Source organism: Camelus ferus, chromosome 25 (assembly GCF_009834535.1).
Source record: "Camelus ferus isolate YT-003-E chromosome 25, BCGSAC_Cfer_1.0, whole genome shotgun sequence".
Classification (NCBI taxonomy): Eukaryota; Metazoa; Chordata; class Mammalia; order Artiodactyla; family Camelidae; genus Camelus; species Camelus ferus.
The window spans coordinates 8,836,785-8,858,495 of record NC_045720.1 but is presented as its reverse complement, the minus strand read 5'-3'; the positions used below and the strand labels follow the sequence as shown (position 1 = coordinate 8,858,495).

General features: G+C 46.6%; 1 protein-coding gene across 7 annotated transcripts in view; it reads right to left on the bottom strand.

Annotated features, from left to right (window-relative positions):
- The window catches only part of ASAP1 (ArfGAP with SH3 domain, ankyrin repeat and PH domain 1), a 311,985-nt gene that overhangs the window by 258,351 nt on the left and 31,923 nt on the right, over positions 1-21,711 (bottom strand). For 6 of the 7 annotated variants that reach the window (XM_032467871.1, XM_032467872.1, XM_032467873.1 and 3 more), the window contains exon 2: positions 18,382-18,467. The exons of the other annotated variant lie outside the window; for it this stretch is intronic. In XM_032467871.1, coding sequence (XP_032323762.1) covers positions 18,382-18,440 — 59 coding nt within the window. In that variant the 5' untranslated portion in view covers positions 18,441-18,467. The remainder of the gene's footprint in view (positions 1-18,381; positions 18,468-21,711) is intronic. 7 annotated transcript variants of the gene reach the window in all.

Sequence of the window (21,711 nt, the reverse complement as noted above, 5' to 3'; positions counted from 1 at the left end):
ATAAAAAAAAGAATTAAAAAAAAAAAACCAGAAGTCTCAGAATTGGAAGGATTTTGCCATCTTCCTCATCCCAAACTTCAGAGATGACACAGACAGACATACACACTCAGAATCTTGAGTCCACAGACAGACACTGCAGAAGGAGCCTTTTAACTAAAGACCAGTCATTATTATTTATTCATTGGACACATACACGGAGCACCTCTAGCCTGCTGGCTTGGTGTGAGGCACTGCAGGTTTAAGTAGGAGCAAGGCAGAGCAGAGCCCTCAAGAAACCTACAGAAAATCAGGGGCTGCAGGTGGCCCACCAGGCCTGCTCACTGCCCTTCCCTGTCCTGCTCTGGACCCCAGGGGCCTGATCTGCTCTGAACGTATCTCGGGGCTCCTTAGCCCTCTGGCTTCCAGCTGGGATGGAGGCCAATGGGATGGAGGCCAGTGGGATGGAAGAAGCAGACCACGTGGGGAAGCAGGCGTTGCCCCCATCTCCAGGCTCCTGCCCTCTCAGCTGCTGTCCAGGGAGGGCCCTCTGCACACAGCCTCTCCGCTCCTGAGGGAGACGCCCCTTCCCTCACCCCTCCAGACCTTCAGAGGCACCCGGAGGTCCCCACCATCCCTTGTGGTTTCCCTACCCCTCGCCCACACTTCTCAAATGAGTCTTTTATTAAACTCTGCTCAAATTATACTATTTTGAGTGTGCCATCTGCTTCCTGCTGGGACCCGGACTGATCCAGGGAGGCAGAGTAAACAGACAGTCGCAGTGTAATGCAGAACGATAAAAGACAATCTTGTTTCCCAGGGAGGTACAAGAGCTCTGGGCTCTGATGGGTTGGGTTGTGCATCCAGGCTCCTCCACTCACTAACTCTGTTAACCTCTTTAATCCTCAGGTTCCACTTCTGAAAAACGGGGTTAATACTGGTGCCTGCATCACAGGGCGGCAGTGTGGACTGAATGAGACAGTACAAATAGGGTGCCTCGGTCCCAGTCTGGCTCTTCATCAATGCTGACAGATACTGGCAGGGATTCTCAGAGTTAACTGTACAGCCTCTTCAACACAGTAAGTGCCCAATATGTATCTGCTGAATGGCTGAAGTTCTAGGATAAACGGATACTGGGGATGTAGAGAAGCAACAAGGCAGTGGTAAAGAGGGAATCCAGAGGGGCTGCCTGGAGGAGGTGACGCTCAGCTGTCTCCTAGAGGAGGAGTCAGCTATTAGGCTGGCTGGCCAAGGATGTTCCAGAAAGAGGGAACAGCAGGTACAAGCGCGTGGAGGCCGCTGGAGAAGGCTTTGGATGTCATGCCAAGGAGTTGGTCTTTGCCCTAAAAGCAAGGCAGAGCTTCTAAGCTGGCAGTAGTCAGGAACAGGCTGAAAGCTGAGAAGGTTCAACCTGGCTACAATGTTGGCCCTCACCTGGGCACAGCACGAGCACACAGTAGCTGCGTTGCAGGCTTGCTGAGGAACGGATGCACGGCAGCAGTTCTGTACAGCAAGACCTGCCACCTCCCTCCCTCCCTCATTCCAGTACACACCTCAGCATATAATATGTTATCATCCAGGCCTTCTAAGTGATCTCACCAACATTAGGCCCCACGTTGGTATAAGAAAAAATATATTTAGTCTTTGCCCCTGGTTCCTGGCACAGAGCTCCTAACACCCTTGGGATAATCTGGGCACTAAGAGTGTCTTTTGTATGCTAATGAGGTGATTCACAGGTAGGGGGCTACACAATTTCAGGACAGTCACCAGAAAGATCTCCAGGGTGGGGAGACGGGCTGGGCTGGAGACAGGGCTCAATCACTGATGGCCAAAGATTTAATCACCTGTGTGTATGCAATGAAACCTCCATAAAAACCCCCGGACTACTGGACTGGGGAGCTTCTGGGTTGGTAAACACATCAACGTGCTGGGAGGGCGGCGAGGTGGGGAGGGCACAGAAGCTCTGTGCACTCCAGCCCCCTACCCCCCACCCCTTGCCCTAGGCATCGCCTCCATTTGGCTGTTCTGCAGTTGCATCCTTTGTAATAAACTGAAAACAGTAAGGAAGGTGCTTTCCTGAGTTCACTGAGTCATTCTAGAGAATTACAGAACGTGAGGAGGGGGTTGGGGAAACCTCCAGATTCATAGCTGGTCAATCAGAAGAAGCCCCTGGGACTTGAGACTGGCATCTGAAGAGGGGGCAGTCTTGTGGGATGGAGCCTTTAACCTGTGGGGTCTGCGATAACTCCAGGTAGGTGGTGTTGGAATTAAACTGAATTGTTGGACACACAGTTGGTGTGGGAGAACTGGAAAGTTGCCTGGGGTCAGAAGCGATGTCAGGAAAAAAAAACACCACGCCCATCAACGCTCTACTTCATAGCATGTGCATGGACGCTCTCCACCACCATTCCAGCTGTGAGACACTCTGGGGCCCCACTGAGACTGACACAGGAGGACAGCGCTCACCTGGGCAGCCCTGTCCTCACTGACTCAAGGGCTGATTCAACTGTCCCTCCAGGTATGGCAGCTGGAGGCACTCAGGACCAGCCAGATGCCATGCCTCATGCCTGGCACAGTGACCTCTTAGTCCTCTGGCTCAAAGTCCAGAGGCCAGAGAAGACTGGCCAGGAAGCCCTTCCCCCTGCCACCTGCACCCCACCCCGACAGCTGCACCCCAGGGTGTGGTGGATGGATGATCCCTCTCTTCCTTCTATTGGGCACCTGTGTGTTGGGCATCCCAGGTCTCAGGCTGGGTTCCCCCAGGAGCAGAGCCTAAGACAAAGGTTTAAGGAAGCAATCCAGGTGGATGAATGGGAAACTAAGACAGAGATGGAAAGAAGCCAGTATGGGTGCATTGAAGAGCAGGTTACTGCCAAGGGCAATTGGGGTCCAGTCTGACTGGGGACGTCTGGGGGAGGCTGTAAGACATCTCAGACTGTGCACCTGCAGGGCAGAGGGCTGAGGCATTTATTCCCCAATTCTTTTCATTCACTGACTGAGGGCTGCTCCCGGGGAATTAACACCAGGCATTTCTGGTCGAACCCACACACAGCCTGAGTAGGCAGAGAAACTTCAGGTCTAGGAGCAGTCCTGGGCACTCAGCACCTGGGAACCAGTGTGTGCCAAGGGGATCCAGGGGGAGCACCAAGTGCAGCTCCTGAAGACTCCCCCAGGGATAGGAACGACCAACAAGAGGTGTCAGTCCTCAAGGAGGGACATGATCATTGCCCTAGGCAGGTGAGAGCTATTGGACGTCACAGTGTTCGAGCAAAAATGAAAAGCACAATTTCAGGCAGGACAAGGAATTGCCACGATGGCTTCCCAAGGCATTGAAAATAAAATCTGTGCCCCATCCATGGTCTCAAGGCCTTACCCGACCTGGCCCCTGCCCACCTCCCTGACCTCAAGTTCCAAATCTTCTTCCTCTCTTCCCCACACCTCAGCCTTGCTTCTTGTTGTCATTTTTGGAATATGCCACATTTTTGGAACATGCCACCACAGGGCCTTTTCACATGCTGTTCCCCCTCACCCGGAATGCCCTGCATTGGCCCTTGTCATCCTCCAGGTCTCATTCCACAGGGTCCTTCCTCCCACCCTGCTCCTGATCTCTTGTTTGTTTTCTTAAATTACACACTGTCAGCAAATACCTTGTTTGTTAATAGTATTTATTGATTTTATTGTCTCTTCCATTCTCTGCTGAATCCCCAGCTCCCAGAGCAATGCCTGGACAAAGAGAAGATGCTTAATAAATAAATGCTCAGAGAGAGGAGAAGCAGTGGGAAGGAAGGATCAAACTAAATTCTGACACAGGCACTGCGATTTAGTCTCTTTTGTATTCCCAGCACACGGGGCTGGCGCCCTGTAATGCTTGTTTCCAAAATGGAGAAGCAGTTAATCAGGGAAAGGGGCTGGGGAGGGCTCCGCAGAAGAGCTGGGTCTTATGGATGAATGGGGAGGGTGCAGGGTGGGGGGTGAGGCATCCTTGGTAGAAGGAGGAGCACATGCAAAGGCCCAGGGGCACGGAACAGCCCGTCATGTGTGTCTGACACATATTAACTGCCACCCTCTCTACTAGCACCCCAAACTCTGTCTCCGATCCAGTGGGATGAGCTCAACAAAGGAGCTGGGAGTAGAGATGAGAAACAGGAGGCTACTCTGACGAACATGGCCATCCCAGAAGCAAGTCGGGAGGTAGCTGGCTGATGGGACTATGCTGGAGGTTGATTTAAAAGAGTCAAAGCAGAACAAAAACTCTTGAACACCCCCCGAAGGAGGCTGGTTTGGACTTGTGCTTCTGGCCCTCGCTCACCGCTAGTCACCTGGCTAGCAGAGTGGGCCCTTGTCCTCGGCCTCCCAGCATCCAGGGCGGCTCCTGGTGATTGTACTTCAAGTTCCCACTAGGAAAGCCCCTCCACTTCCCAGCCCTCCTTGGTTCCCATGGTGCTGACCTCTCTCCAGCTCTGGGGACGGTCACGTGACCTGGGTCTGTCCAGTCGAAAATATTCCATCACCTTGTCCACGGTGATTGAGGCAAGTGAGCTATCTTGGACCAATGGGAGTCAATTCAGGGATTTTGCTAGAATTTTTGGGAAGACAGGCTCTGTATCTACTGGGGTCAACAGACTGGCAGTTGTAGGACAGGTGATTCTGAAAGCCGCAACGCAGAGAACCTGGGAATAAAGCCAGCATGGGGGCAGGTAAGGGGATGGGGAAGTACACACGGCTGAAATAGGAGGGCAGGGGAGGGATTCAGTGGTGATACAGAGAGAAAAAGAGAGAGACCAAATCTTTGACATCCATCATTCCTGGGGCCGAGTTTTAACCTCGACCCCTCTTACAGGAACAAGAGAATCCCTTTAGTGCTTAGGCTGATCCGAGTTGCCTGTCTGTCTCTTAAAACTAAAATTGTTCTGGCACATCTGGGGAGAATGCTCCCTTGTGACGTAATCCATAGCTCTGGGCCCCCAGCTGCCCCTCCTCATACCTGGTCCCCAGGAGGACACAGGGGGGACACAAGGGACTTCAGACAGCAGCCTCAGCCACCCCACCAGCCATAGATCAAAGTAAAGGGCCTGGCGCGCTGTAGACACGCCATCACTAATCTCTCTTACCAAACTCGAGCTGTTTGGAAACTTCTGATCATCGTCCCTTCCCCCCTGAAGAAGCAGCTCCAAGTGGACTCACCCTGGCCATGGCCTGTGGCTTGGGAACCTAAAGGTCAATTATCTTGCTGCTGATGGAGAAGCAGCAGCAAGGAGGCACGGGGCGAGCTCACTGCAGCTGGTCCTGCTAACGACCTGTCTGCCATTACTTCGTAAATCTCCATTTTCAGTTTTGCGGCTCTGCCAAAACAGTGACTGTATGCTTCAGCTTGGCAAGCACGTTTCCACTTTGGAAGCCACGCCAGTTGCTGTTGCTGTGGTATTCGGTGCTCAGGAAAACCTGTGTACTTGTTTACGAGCACCAAACCCCAAATATTTGCAGAGAGCCCCTTTCAGGAGCTTTTGGCATTATGAGAGCCCACACAAAGTGTTCTCCACCTCGTACTTTTTTTTTTTTAACAGAGAAAATTGTTCTCAAATCTGTAAAATGCATTAGCTCATAGTTTCCATTTTAGACCTGAATCAAGTCAAAATGAATATGGATTGGGCATCTGAGGCTGCTGTTTTCCTGAAGATTATCTTGGTAAGTCCTAACATTTTAGATGGTCCAGCAAGAAGAAGGGTGAAAACAGAGCCTGAGGTCCATAAAAAAGACCAGGTCCCATCCAATGTTCAATCACTTCTATGCACATATGACGACCACCTGGCCTGTGAAAGGAATAACAAACAAGAAGAGGCCTAGAACTAGCATTTCATGTTCCTGATTGACTTAACAGGGGCCACTGATTTGGTTTCAACAATAATATGTATTTATTGAACATCTACTATATGCCAGGCACTGGGGTAACCTTAGAAGTTAAACAGTCATCACCATTGTGCCTTGTGGTCTGGGAGGGATGGCAGACACACGCAAGTCAACAAATAATTCCAGCTTGTTACCAGTGCTAGGAAGAAATACACAGGGTGCAGCCAGATAAGAGTAGGGTGGTGAGGAAAAAGCATTCTGGCTGAGACGCCAGGACAAGAGGTTGTCACCTCTGTGAAGAGCAGGGGCGGGCTGGGAATGGAGGGGCTGGGAGGGGGGTCCTACAGGCAGAGGAGAATTAGAGTGTGAGTCCTGAGACTGGACAGCGCTTGCTGAGTGTGAGAACCGAAAGGGGTCAGTGGCTGCAGCCTGTCGACAGAACGGGGTGAGGGCAGACAAGAGTGCAAGGTGGGCGGGGGCTAGATCATGCTGGCCTTTGCAGGCCACGGTAAGGAATCTGGATTTCATTCTAAGTCATATGATGTGTCTGGAGCAGGGGCATAGTAAGTTCTCACATAGGAGGCATGTGGAGAATAATTCATGCTGGACATAGTAAGTTTGTGGTGCTGTTAGACTTCCAAATGGAGATATCAATAAGGCACTTGGGATAATCAAGTCTGAAACTCAGAGGACAGATTTGGCTGGAGATACAATTTGGAAGCAGTCAGCACACAGATGGTCTTCAAAAGCGTTTTGAGGTTGGTCGGAGTGAGGGGTGCACTACTGAGAAACTGAGGAAGAGGGCAGATTCCCAAGAGCAAATCCAAGCGGGCTTGGTGCCCTGGGAGCTAAAAGAAAATAGTGTTTCCAACAATAAATGCTGGAGGGGGTGTGGAGAAAAGGGAACCCTCCCTACACTGCTGGTGGGAATGTAATTTGCAGCCACTATGGAAAACAGTACAGAGATTCCTTAAAAAACTGAAAATGGACTTACCCCACTCCAGGGCATATATCTGGAGAAAACTCTAATTCAAAGAGATACCCCAGTGTTCACTGCAGCACTACTTACTTGGTTTTTTTTGGGAGTGGGGGTAATTAGGTTTATTTTTAGTGAAGGTACTGGAGATTGAATCTAGGACCTTGTGCATGCCAGGCACACACTCTGCCACTGAGCTATACCCTTCCCTAACTACTTACAATAGCCAAGATATGGAAATAACCTAAATGTCCATCGACAAATGACTGGATAAAGAAGTTGTGGTATATTTATACAATGGAATACTACTTAGTCATAAAAAGGACGAGATAATGCCATTTGCAGCAACACGGATGGACCTAGAGATCATCATTCTAAGTGAAGTAAGTCAGACATAGAAAGACAAATATCACATGATGTAACTTACATGTGGAATCAAAAAAAATTGAGATAAATAAACTTATTTACAAAACAGAAACAGATTCACAGATTAAGAAAATTTATGGTTACCAAGAAAGGGAGTGGAAAGAGATAAATTAGAAGTTCAAGATTTGCAGACACAAGCTATTATATATAAAACAGATAAACAACAAGGTCCTACTGTACAGCATAGGGTAACTATATTTAATATCTTGTAATAAACTATAATGGAAAAGAATATGAATATCTATCTATATAACTGTATCACTTTGCTGTACACCAGAAACTAAAAACATTGTAAATCAACTATACTGAAGGAAAGAAAGAAAGAAAGAAAGGGAAAGAAGAAGAAGGAGGGAAAGAAGGAAAGAACAAAAAAGCAGTCTTTTTAGAGGGAAGGAGAGGTCAGCTGGGTCAAATGCCTCCCAGAAGCTGAGCTGACGGGGAGAATTCCGAAGCTTCGGGATTTGGAAGTGGGGTGGGGGAGGATTCATCTTGAAACGCTTTCCTTAGAGCCTCGGGATAATAACACAGTGAGGAAGAGTGGAAAGTCCAGGCTCCAGGGCCAGGCTCCCTGAATCTGAATTCCACATCTACCATTGACCAGCAACATGGCCCTAACTTTCCAAACCTCCGTGTGCTTCAGCAGCTCGGCTTTACAGTGGAAATAAGAACAGTCTTGGCCTCGCAGCGCTCTTGCAAGGATGAGAGTTAATAAATAACAAGTTCTTGGAAGAGCAAAGGGCCTGGCTCACGTTAAGGGCTGAGTAAATGTTAGTTGTTGTTACATTAATGCTAACTGCCAAGTGCTGGGTTTTACATCTATTACCTTCGGTGGTAGATACTGTTCTACCCATTTTGCAGATGGGGAAACCTGCCTAGTATCACCCAGTGAGTTCCAGGGGTGGGTAGGAGCTGGCACTCACACCCAGGTCAGACTTGGGCTGTGCTCTTAATCACTGCTATGCAATTCCTCGTGTGATGCTCAGATGGGTGGTTAATGTCCAATGCAAAGGAAAAAAATGGCCACTAATGCACTACTTCTGTGTTGTGGACTGAATGTCTGTCTCTCCAAAATTCATACGTTGAGATCCTCACCCTCAATGTGATGGTATTGGGAGGTGTGGGCCTTTGGGAGGTGATTAGATCATGAGGGTGGAGCTCTCACAAGTGGGATTAGTGCCCTTAAAAAAGAGACCCCATTGAGCTCCCTTGCCCCTTCCACCACGTGAGGACACAGAGGGATGAGCCAAGAAGCAGGCCCTCAATGGACGTGGAATCTGCCAGCACCTTGATCTGGGACTTCCCAGTCCCCAGAACGGTGAGAAATAAATTGCTGTTTACGCCATGCTGTCTACGGTACTTTTGATGTAGCAGCCTGAGCTAAGACATTGTACTTCTGCTTCAACTTGCATTTCCAGAAGTAATTACTGGTTTTAAGTTGGTGCTGGCATGCTTACGGTTATTAGAAAACCAAATCTACAGTGACGAGGCTGTACTGGATCAGAGCGGCATGACTCATGCTTGCAGAAACCTCCCCCCTCCCCCCGGGAGGACAGAGCACATCCCTCCCCATCACGTCTGCAGCTCCGGGTCCCAGCCCTACTTCAACCGGAGCCCTGCTCTCGTCTGTTTCACAAGCAGAGCTCTCTTAAGCTTTCTTGTGAAGACAACATCCGGAGGGTGGAAAAGTTTGAAAACTACAAGACTTAGCATTTCCCAAACTGCACTGGCCTCAGAGTCACCTGTGCTGTTAAAATGCAGAATCCTTGTCTCCCTACAAACTTAAGGAGTCACAAACACCAGAGGGAGGGCCTGAGAATCTGCTTTTTAACCAGATCCCAAGGTGACCCACGTGCATGTTCAAGTTTGAGAACCATGTAAGATGATCTCTGTCCCTTCACTGTGCAGCCCACTAGCCACTGGCCGCTTCTGGCTAATTTCAATTTAAATGGAAATTCAGTATAAGATTACATAAACCTTAAAAATGCAATTTCTCAGTTGTACTAGGCACATTTTAAGGGTTCGGCAGCCGCATGTGACAAGCGGGCACCACAGACAGAACATTTTCACCCACACAGAAAGTTCTGCTGGGCAGTCCCGAAAGTTCTGATGGTCAGCCCAGATGCCCAGCCCTCGAAGTCCGCTTGAATGATATACCTCATGTGTTTTAAACCGAGGCCCTAAACTCAGTCAACATTTCCTACCATTTTAAACTGCATTCAAGGCATAATATGCCACCCAAGGATGTATTACTACATCTATCATATTGGACAAAAATCACCTGTCATATATTTACTTCCCCTGACCCACTCTGAGCATCTTGAAGGCAGAAACCATGCATGTATTATGTAAGTCTGTATCCTCAGTGCCTGGAGCTTAGATAAATGCTTAGGAATTGCTTCATTGGCCCACCCAACATAAATGAAATACGAAGCTGACAGTGCTGTGTCCCTGCTGAAAGCATTCACCATTAGGATGGCCACCATTACAAAAACAGACAACAACAAGTGTCGGCAAAGATGTGGAGAAACAGAAACCCTTGTGCACTGTTGTGGGAACATAAAACTCTAGTCACTATGGGAAACAATACGGTGGTTCCTCAAAAACATTAAACATAGAATTACCATATGACCCAACAATTCCACCTCTGAGTGGAATTCCATTACCCAAAAGATTGGAAAGCAAGGTCCTGAAAAGAGCTTTGTACACCCAAGTTCATAGCAGTATTGTTCATAAGAGTCAAAAGATAGAAGCAACCTAAGTACCCATCAAATGGGTGAATAGATAAGCAAGATTTGGTATGTATATATACAACGGAATATTATGCAGCCTTAAAAAGGAAGGAAACCCTGATATATGCTGCCCCAGGGATGAGCCTAGAGGACATTATACTAAGCGAAATAAGCCAGTCACAAAAATGATAAACATTGTACGGTTCCACTTACATGAGATATCTAAAGTAGCCAAAGTCATAGAAACAGAAAGTAGGACAGTGGTTGCCAGGGGCTGGAGGAAGGGGGAAGTGGGGGATGGTTGTTTAGTGGGGACAGAGTCTCAGTTTTGCAAGATGAAAAGCGTTGTGGAGATGGATGGTGGTGATGGCTGCACAACAATGTAACTGTACTTACCACCACTGAACTAGACATTTAATAATCATTAAGACAGTAAATTTTATGTTTATGTGGACTTCAGCACAATGAAAACATTTTGAAATACTTAAATAATTTTTTTAAAGCATTCACTAATATCTGCCAGAGGAAATATATCAGCCTCATGGCTTTGAGAAAATGGCTTCGGGAAAACTCTGGTTCTCAACCTATGCTGCTGCATCTTGGGGAGGGGCTGGGGCAGAAGATGGAAGATGCAGAGGTGAGACACCAAGGCATTGTCAGAAGCCTGACCTGCAACCACACCTCTTTAGAGGGGGCTTCTGTGACCATCCCAGCAGGAAGGGACCCTCCTGGTTCCCTAGAATTGCTCTACCATTTTCAGTCCTCACAGACAGCACTCCATCCAGCCCATGATCAGAACCTCCTGGAGGGTCTGATTCCATACACCTAGGGGTGGTGTCAGGGGATCTCTATTACAGAATTCTGGGGGTAGGGGTATAGCTCAGTGGTAGAGCATGTGCTTAGCATGCACCAGGTCCTGGGTTCAATCCCCTACCACCATTAAAAATATATATATTACATGGGTCTGCATGGGAGCCAGAGTTAGGAGTGCCAACCTGCAGTACTTACATTACATTCTCCTTGTATTATGCTTTCTCTTTTGATTTGGCTGCTGTTTCCACCTTCACGTTTGGTTTGCAAATTTCTTGAGGGGAGTGAATGTGCCCTGTATCAACCTTGAGAATCAAAAGTCACTTGTGGAAGTTTTTTTTTTTTAAGACTGCAAATGCCTGCGACCCACCACACATCTATTCATCAGCATCTCCAGGCATCTTGTGTTTTTTTTTTTTAAAAGCCCTCAGAAGGGATTCTGATGCACCCTCCCACACTGAAACCTCCTGCCCTGCGGGCTAACAGAGGGCTTGACGGAGAGGTTGCTGAGTGACACACACAGCGAAGTCATCTGATTAAGACTAAAAGGGAAAATACGTGCGTTTCACCTGTTTCACTTATTCTAAATATTTTCTATGACTATTTTGTACATGATTTAGAACCAAATGATAAGTAATAACAGCAACGATTAGCATTTAGGGAGCAGCTCATGAGTGCCTGGTGCTGATCACCTGCTTCACAGATAGTATGTATCCCACCTACTCCAAGGTCTCAGGAAGGTATCATTATTGTCTCCATTTTACAGACGGGGAAACTGAGGCACAGGGAAATGAAGTCACTTCCTCAATAATCAAATTTTTTTAACATGACATTTATATCATGATTAAAAAGTGACAATCTTCTTATGAATGGCTACGTCATTGTTTTTCATTGCTTTACCTTAATTTTTTTATCACTTTGCTACAATTTGTTAACTCATTTCTCATTGTAAGGCAGGTTTTTTCTTGTTTGCCACTGTTTACCATTTCTTTCAGCTTTATTGAGATATAATTGACAAAAAAACCCCACTAACTTTAAGGTGTACAATGTTACCAATAATTTAATATATAGAGAGAGAAATGATTACTATAATAAAGTTAGTTAACACATCCATCACCTCACAAAGTTACCTTTCTTTGTATGTGATGAGAACATACAAGATCTGGTCTCTGAGCAAATGTCAAGTATGTGACACAGTACTGCTAACTGTAGTCACCATGCTTACACTGGTAGACCCCCAGAACGTATTCATCTTACAACAAAAAATTTGTACCCTCTGACCAACATCTCATTTCCCCTGGCAACCACCAATCTATTCTCTGTTTCTGTAAGTTCAACTTTTTTAGATTTCCCATAAAAATGAGATCATAAAGTATTTGTCTTTCTTATGTCATTTAGCATAATGCCCACTGTTTACCATTTTAAACAATGCTGCAATGGATAGCTTTGTGCTAAGGGTGTTTTCTGTATTTCAAAAAAAAACTTTCTTTAGGACAAACTAGGGAAAAAATGTTCTGATGGTGAAGGCTTTAAACACTGAACAAAAGTCTTTATTGAACGAGCCGAGCAAACCCCGCTCCCGGGCACGTATTACATGCCCTGGCCTAACCCCCACCAACACGCACTAAACACATACCACGGGCCAGGTGCCCTTGCGAACGCTTTACAGATCCAGTCCCACCTGGCCTTCACAAGACCCCTGGGGGAGGTACAACGAGACGTCTGAGGCAGAGAAACGTGAAGAAATGAACCCAGGCTCATAGGACCAGCAAGAGCAGTGCCAGGATCAGGACCCACAGCTCCAACTGCCAGACCCGGCTTTCCGGTCAAGGCAGGTGTTCCCTGGGACTTCCTCAACGACCACCCCGTGAAACAAAACCTCAGGGGAGTCGCAGGAATGACCTGCGACCCATCAACTCGGACCACACAAGACTCTCCCTACAAGCACACAGAGAAAACACCTGCCTCACCTTCCAGGCAAAGAATCCAGAAACACTCACTCAGAGCAACACAGGGTTCCTGCCCTAAAGGCGAGATGAGAAATAAGTTAATAATGAGAAACGAGTTAACAAATTAAGGCAAACAATGAAAAAAAATTTGGGTAAAACTATGAAAAACAATGATGGAACCATTAATAAGAAGGATTACGGTCACTTTTTAGAAGTGACTTTTTAGACGCAAAGAGAAAATGGAAGAAGGAGGGCTATCACCCGGGACCCACTCCGTGATCCCCACTGGTAGGTACTTTACATCCTTAGATGTATTTGCTATGGGTTGAATTCTGTCCCCCACCAAAATGTTGACATCCTAGACCAGTGTACCCAGGAATGTGAGTTTCTTTGGAAATAGAATCTTTGCAGATGTAATTAAGATGTAAATTAAGATGAAGTCATACTGGAGTTGGGAGGGCCCTTATTTACTCCAATAAGACCGGTGTCCTTGTAGGAGAGAGGAAGAGAGACACGGGGGGGGGGGGGTGCTACTGGACAACACAGGCAGATGCCGGAGCAACACAGCTGCGAGCCAAGAACACCAGAGCGCCGGCAAACGGGGGAGGCTGACGAGAGGCAAGGAAGGGTTCTCCCCTACAGGTTTCAATGCCCTGCCCATGCCTTGGGTTTGGAATTCTAGCCTCCACAACTGTGAGTCAACACACGTCTGCTGTTTTAATCCACCAGGTTTGTGGTCCTCTGCCATGACGGTCCTAGGAGATGAATACAGCACCGCTTAGTCTTTTAGCTCCCCCAGGACTGATGCTATCCCTTTGTTCATCTTGGAACCCCAAGGTGCCAGCGCGGTCCCTGCCTCATAGTAGCTGCTCAGAAAGTGTTTGTGGAGTGAGCAAGTGAAAACCTTAAAAAAACATGAACTTAGGAAGAAGAGGAACTGTGTCTTTTATCTCTACTAAGAGACTATTGCAAATTAGGTGCTCAGTAAATGTTTGTAGCATGAATACACTTTTTAAAATGAAAAAGTGATAAGCTCGGGGAGGTTTTGCAATGAGTCTCATTCATTTATTTCCTCAGGGCTCAGCACAGGGTGTGGCACATGGCAACTGATTAATAAATTTTGAAGCAGGGGAGGAAACCGGACCAGGATCATAACTTCCCAATTCTGGGTCCAGGTAGGAACTTCCTTTATGTACCTAGCTGAGGCCATGAACAGGCAGTTGACTTTTAAACGGCCTCAATTATATTGTGAAAGGGCTTTCACAGTCCTTTGAATATAATTCAACTCCCCTGTTGAATACTGTTTTTCCAAACACTTGAATATTGTTGTCTAAAAGATATTTCTTTTTCTTTTACATAAACTTGAACTTGAATATTGTTTTCCTAAAACACATTTCCTTTTCTTTCACATTCAGAAATCATAAGGCTTTCCAACCCTTCCAACAATGTTAGAAATGCAGCTCCAAGTTGAGAGGTCAGCGCTTCTGCGTTCAGCTCAGGGGACACATTTCCCGTCCATATGCGGCATTCATCCTGACCCCTGCCCTGCGGCCAAAAAGGGACATCAGCTGGGCTCAGGGAAATCCAATTTGGGCTGACAGCCAGCGCAAGAGAATGACAGAGCATTTGCAAAGGCAAAGGCCGGGAGGGGGAGTCACAGAGGTTTCCCCGGGGCTTGGTTTAGGAGGGTCTGAAGTTTAGATCAGTTCATCTCTACATTTGCAGAAAAACCCTGAAAATACGGCCAACGGATTTCCACTGCTGGCTCAGAAGTCCAGTGAACTGCTATTTGCTGCCCCCACCATCCTGGTGGTATTTGGGGTGGAAAAAGGGGACAGTCTGTTCTTTATTCTGGGCTTGAACTTTCCCAGGGATGACAATTGTGTTGTCGCAGGGTATGATTTTATTCATTCATTCATTTTTATTATGTATGAATATACATAATATACAAACAAAGTCAGAGGTCTCCAACTTACATCCCAATATATGTAGCAAGCCTCTGCTCCCATGTGTCCCCCTACCAGGTGTGCTGAACTTCAAAGCTCCAGCACTTGTCTGCTCCCCGGGACACCAGGTGCAGGTCAGCAACTGTCACGGTGACGAACAAGGAAAAGAAAAGCTGACCCCTCGTCCACGCCGGTTTGCCGGTCAGCTCACCTGCTGACGTGGAGACTTTCCACCTCTCAAAGGAGTCAGCTAAGACGGCCATCGGTGTTGTTTTAGCAGATGTGGGTCTGTGTGGTTGGATTCGTTCCTGTACCTGACCTGTGGCCCCAGGGCATCCCGCACTGAGCCCAACCCAGTGGCTGTCAATCTGTGTGATATTTAATTTCTACAGAAAGCCCCACAAGGATAGGGCTGTGTGCGCTGCTTGCTTCTTTGGATCCCCAGCGCCCTGGCCCACTTCCTAGCACTGAAGTAATGAGCGATTGATCGATACATATGTTATATGAAAAAGCCAACAAACAAACAATCAAACAAACAAATAAATGACAAGAAATAAAGGTGTTGGTCTTTGTGGTGTAGTTCAGAGAACGCGGGCTTTAGATTCAGGCAGGTGTAGTTTCACTCATTACTCTACCACCTACCTGCTCCGTGATATGTTTTCATTGAAATATAATATAAGCACATACAATTGTCTACGTCATAAATGCACCATTCAAGGAATTTTGACACCCCTGTAACCAGCCTCCAGAACATTCGCAGAACCGCAGAAACTGCCTCCTGCTCCCTTCTGGCCACTGTCCCTCTACCCACCCATGAGTAAACCACTAGCCTGCCGGCTGCCTGCCCGCTGACAGGCTGCCCATCCTCTCTGACTCTTATCCTCACTTTGGGAAAAGAACACTTACCATGCTCTCAGTGTAAGGTTTTACAAATGTAGGTGCGGTGCCTGGCAACAATGGTCACAGAGCAGTAACAGTAGTAGTAATAGGAGTGACAGTAGCAACAGTACCAGCAGCAGCCAGAGTAACAGGAGGAGTATCGGTGCTAGAGTAACAACGGAAGTAGCAGTTGCGCTAGCAGAAGCAGCAGGAGTGGTCACACACGAGCACTAGCAGTGGGAAGAGAAAGAATAGCGCTAACAGTAGAAGTAGTAGTAACAGTAAAAGCTGGAGCGGTGGCAGCAGTAACGGCTGGCACCTCACAGAGCACTTACATGTTTCCGGCACTAGTCCAAGTACTTTACCTGAACTCATCTAATGCTCAAAGCAACTCGGATAAGGACGTATAAAACAGGATTTTACAGACAAAGAAACTGAAGCACAGAAGTTAAGTAGCTTCCCAAGGTCACACAACTGTGGAGCCATGAATCCAGCCTGGCCACAGAGCCTCTCCTCTTAATAGCAGCCTTTAAATGACTATCTGCGTGGCAAAGAAAGATCTGTCCTCCAATATCTATCTGTCCTCTTCTTTTTCTATCCTAACAACTCTCAATTTTAGTAAGCACGTGGTGTTACAGCATAAAGATCGCATTTCCCACTCCTCTTTGCGGTTCAGTGTAGCCAGAGGAGTAAATGCTGGCCAACAGAATATAAATAGAAACAGGAGGTGTGACACCGAGGAGCATTCTTAAAAGAAGGGGCCTGCCTTTCTTCTTCCCTTCTTCCTGCTGGTAGATGTGATGGCTGGAGTAGAAGCAGCCAGAATGGACTATGAGGTAAGCTTGGGAATGGAGGCCCACATGGAAGGGAAAAAAGAGAGGAAAAGACCTGGGTCTTTTATAGACTCCTGTAGCAGCCCTGTACCACCCTGTGTTTGAACTTTTAGGTAAGAGAGAAATAGACTTCTTCCTTAAGCCAATGTTCTTTCAGCAATACCTAATCCCAAATGATGTACCATTATTGCAATTATAATTAATATTGAAACTGAGGACGACCCTGCAAGATCTTCCCAGGAACAGACACCCCCACCCTCATGTCCCCCACCTCTTATTTCTTGTAAACCTTCAGCCTCCCAAGGCCTTCCCTAGGTTCTAAAGAGCAGATTTACTCAGAGAAGTGAGAAAATGCAAAAGAAAAGAAAGCAGTGAAGCAAGACAAAATAATAACAATTTAGCCATCAAAACCAAGGACCTTTAGTTCCTCCTCAAGCAGCACGTAGACCCTAGACTGGTTGGAACCCAAAGGGCAATGACTGAGATTCCTGAAACATCACCCTGTTACCGCACCATCAACAAATCAGGTAATTGCGCATGAGCTGATCTCACACCCTGCGACCCTCTCCCTCACACTGTCTTTAAAAAACCCTTACCTGGAAACCACTGGAGAGTTTGGATCTTTTGAACATGAGCCTCCCATTCTCCTTGCTTGGCACCCTGCAATTAACGCTGTACTGTCCTCCACCACAACCTTGTGTCAGTAGATTGGCTTTGCTGCGTGTCAAGCTAGCAGACCCAAGTCTGGTTCAGTAACAACATGACCTAAAAAGATCCCTGCAAAACTAATGTCGCTTTTGCGTTGGTCTCTTGATTTATAAAACGAAACACAATAAAACATGACTCTGGGTAACCCTGTAAGAGTCAAACTATGAAAAGAAGCAAGGAAAGTCTCATTTATCCTGGAAGATGGTAACAGTCCCCTATTACCTCATGCCTGGGTCACATCAAAGCCTCTCAGGTTGGCCTCCCTGCCTCCAGCCTCTCACCCCTCCTACTCTTTCAGTACACTCTTGTCTAATTATCCTTAAAAATTACTTTCATCTTAAAAATTGGATTAATTATAATGTTCTATGTCCTTTCTTTATATGACTCTTTATTGTACACTTTTTTTCTAAACTGCACAAAAACCTGAAACAAATATTATTACATCAATTTCATAGATAAAATACAGAACAGAGAAGGTTAGTGATTTGCCTGAGGTCACATAGAAAGTTGGTGGCAGAGCCAAGATTCAACCACCCCTCCAGCACCCACACTCTTTCTACCACTAAGCTGACTTCTGGGAGATGCCAGCCATAGCAGGTCAACACTGTATTGAATCACCCTAACAACTTTTAAGATTCTTGGACTCTTGAGTTTTCTCTGCTTAGATTTCATGGCGCTTCCTGTCCAGTCCAATTTTGTATCATCCTCTAACACAAACCTCCACTCACTGAAACCAAACACCTTAGATTCCATCATGTGCCCCTATGCCAGGCCTCAGTATTCCCAGCTGCAAAATGGGGCAAATCGTACCTCTACCAAGAGGCAACATAGCCAGAGGCACAAGGCAGGAGACCTGGAGTCAGGAAAAATTGGTTTCAAATCTAGCTGGGTAAGTTCTTTATCTGTAAAACGAATGTAGAAAGCCCTTCCCAGCAGGATTTTTGGGGGTTGGGGGTGTTGATTAAAATTATATTTTGAAATTACCCCTCAGCTAAAATAGCACCTATTATTGTTCACGGTGTTGTTTTTGTTCCCATTCCTGACTTTATTCTGGTACCATCACCTGCCGCCTTTCCTTCTGCACATAGGACAGGAGCTAGGTAAAGTGATAAGAAACACTTTAAAAAAGTCTGCAGCTCTACAAATGACAAAGATCTGTTTGCCACTAATATTCATTCGCACAATGTCTCTGTCAGATTCTAGTTCTGGAGTCTGATCAAATGCTGCGTTTCAACCCCTCCAAGAATCCCTCCACACTTCCCAGGCTGGGCTCTCCGGACAGGAGGGGCTAAGACCACTCACCGATTCCATAGTGAATCTCTGGATGAAAAACTGGAGAGCCTGGAGGCTGAAGATCTCATGTCTCAGCCGTCACATCAGAAAATGACCTGGATGGGGGGCAGGAAGAAAGGTGATAAGAGTCATCCAGCAGGACTAGGCAGAAGACATGGTCTCAGACCAACACGTGATTTCATTTGGAGGCGGGCACCCTTGTGAGGAACGTTCTTACACCACAGTGGCTGTCCAGGGACCGGAAGGGAAGCAGTGGGGACACCACTATTCCAGCAACCCACTTTGGGGCTGACATCTCCATCACTGAATCCGTACAAGTGCGCAGGAATCCTTTCTGTATTCTATTTCTAGCTCTGCATTGGAGAGCAATTTACAAGTCATTAACATCTCTAGACCTGGGCTCCTAAACATGAAATTGAATTGTGCTGACAGCTGCGACAGACAGACAGACAGCCGCAGCTGTGTACCCACAGGGAAGCAGAGGAGTTCCCCCAGCCAAGGGAATCAGCCCCAGGAAGACAGTGGATATATATGAATCTAAATATTTCAGGACAGCCCCTCTGAACCGGAGAGAGAATTTTAATTAATTCATGCATACCAAAGCTTAATTAATTGCTGAATGCACAGAGCACAGGAAGTCTGGGATTAAAGGTGTTACATAAGGGAAGAGCTTCAATATTTTTGGAATAGAGGGGAAACAGGGGGCAAGGGAAGCATGTGAAAACAAGATAAAGCCAGGGGACTTGCTTGGTACTTCAGTGACCCCTAGCACAGTGTGGTACCTCCACCTGGGGTCAGACACTGAGGGATATACTTGACACCATCTCCCTTACCCCCGTGTCCAGTCCATCCCTAGGTCCTTACTTCCTAAATCTCTCTCAACTTGTTTCTCTCTCCATCTCCACTGATACAGCCCTGGACCAAGCCTCCATCATTCTCACCTGGGCTACAACTACCTCCTAATTGGTCTCACCTCATCACCATTTCTCCCTCTGAAATCTGCTCCTCTATGCTGAAGCCAGAATAATCCTTTTCTCCTTTTATGTTTTATGATGCAGAATTTTGTACAGATACAGAAATAGAGAAGAGGATCATGAACCCGATGTACCCACCACACAGCCCCAATCACCATCAACTCACAATCAGTCCCACCCCATCCACGCTCTCATTCCTCCTGTCTGTTATTCCTTAGACACAAATTCCAGCGTCTTATTTCAGTCATGAGTAGTACAGTATATATCTCTATATCAGGTCTTTTACAAAAATATAACAGTAATACTGCTACCACACCCCAAAAAAATGACAATTCCTTGATATCACCAAATACCCAGTGTTGAAATTTCTAATCACCTCATTTGTATTAAAAATGTTTTTTAACCAGTATTTTTTTTTTCAAATCCAGATCCAAATACAACTGACTAATACACAGAATAAAATCTTTAAAACACAAGTCTGACTGTGTCATCTCTCTATGTCCAGCTTAACACTCTTCACTGGATTCTCAGTGCTTCAGGATAAAAATCATTTAACACAGCCTGACTCTTGCCCACATGCCTGACCTCATCTTGTCCACCCAGGCTCTCTGCTGCTGCCACATGACTTTCTTACAGATCCTGCAACTTGCCATGGTCTTTCTGTCCCAGGTCCTTTGCCCATGCTGTTCCCTCTGCCTTTAAGGCTTCCTTATTCACTTTGCCTGGTTAACTCCCATACTTTGCTAAATCTAACCCCTTCAGGGAAACTCTTCCGACCCCTCCAGATCAGATCACAGAATTTATCCCAGTTTTCAACTATGCACTCATTCATGTGAAGAATGATTAACATCTGTTGACTTGATTTGATTATAAGCTGTATGACTACAAATAGTGTGTTTGGATTTTCTCATTGGTGTATCCCCAGCAACAACCACATGGTGTCCAGCACAATATTAATACATATTTGTTGGATAAATCATCAAATCAGTTTCTTCAACCTTAGATGCCAACAGTAATTGACCGAATCTTTCTGAACTTTGAATCACACATTTAAATTAGATGAGAAATTGACAGCCTTCCCCTAAAAATTCATATGGAAATATGATGAACTCAGAAAGTCAAAATAATCTTGAAAAAGGACAATGTTGGAGGATTCACATTTTCCCGATTTCAAAACTCACTACAAAGCTGGAATAATCAAGACAGTGTGGCACTGGCGTGAGCAAAACATATGCTCTCCCTCAGAATCACAGACAATGATCTTCTTGTAACATTCACCTCCTGATCACAACCTCACAATATACACGCGTGAAAAATGAGACCCTGTTACTGGCATAAATAATCCATGCCTCTCCCAGCCCACTTCTTAACTCGCCTTTCCTTTGCTTGCTTGCTTTGCCCAAGCGTATGAGCTGAGGTAGTGTATGGGCTGGCTCACGGCTCCTACTTCTTCACTCTCAGCCTAAATTTAAACCATACATCCCTGCCCCTGGTCATGTGACTTGTAGCACTTCCCACTCTAGCCGGTGGTGGTTCTTCCCCTGCCCCACTGGATTCTGGCCTGGACCATTCATTGACTTGTCTGCAATCGAATGGGGATGGAAGCGACAATGTGCTGGTTCCAAGTCTATCTCTTACCCTCTCGGGATGTGTCATGAGAGGAGTATGTCTCCCTAACCCCTTTCAGCTGCTGCCTTTCCGTCTGGACCCCAGAGTGAAGATGCACAGAGCAGATCTGAAGCCAACCTGAAGTCCAGCCTGAGCCAGCCAAGCCTAACCTAGATCAGCTGAACCACAACGGAACCCAAAGACCCATGAGCATGAAAATAAGCATCTGCTGTCAGGCAAGCCACTGCCATTCTGCGGTTTTCGTTACTCGGCAAAACCTGACTAACACACATAGGAACACTAATTTATGGACACCAGCGAGCATCAACACGATTGGAAAAAAAAATGAAAACCTTGCACATAGACGGCACAGGTGCGATGACAACCAACAGAGACACTTTTGCAGAAAACACACCTACTTGGTGCCAATTTGACCCTCACAGCAATCCTGCAAGGTAGACACGGGGCCAGCTTTAGAGAGGAGAACACTGAGGCTCAGTGATCTGAAGTACTGTGTCCACGGCGGTGTGTGGCAGCCCTGGGATTCCAGCCCAGGTTATCCAACTCAAAAAGTCTAGCCAGGCTCCCCGTCCTTAAAAGAACCCACAGATGCTCAGAAACAGCTGTCACATGAGTCCCTGGTCCGTCAACCCACCTCCGCCCCTGTTCCACTTCTTTTACTGGGTCTCCAGGGGAGGCTGCTCGGACAGAGTGGAAAGGCCACTGGGACTAAAATCAAATGCCTAGAGTTCCAAGC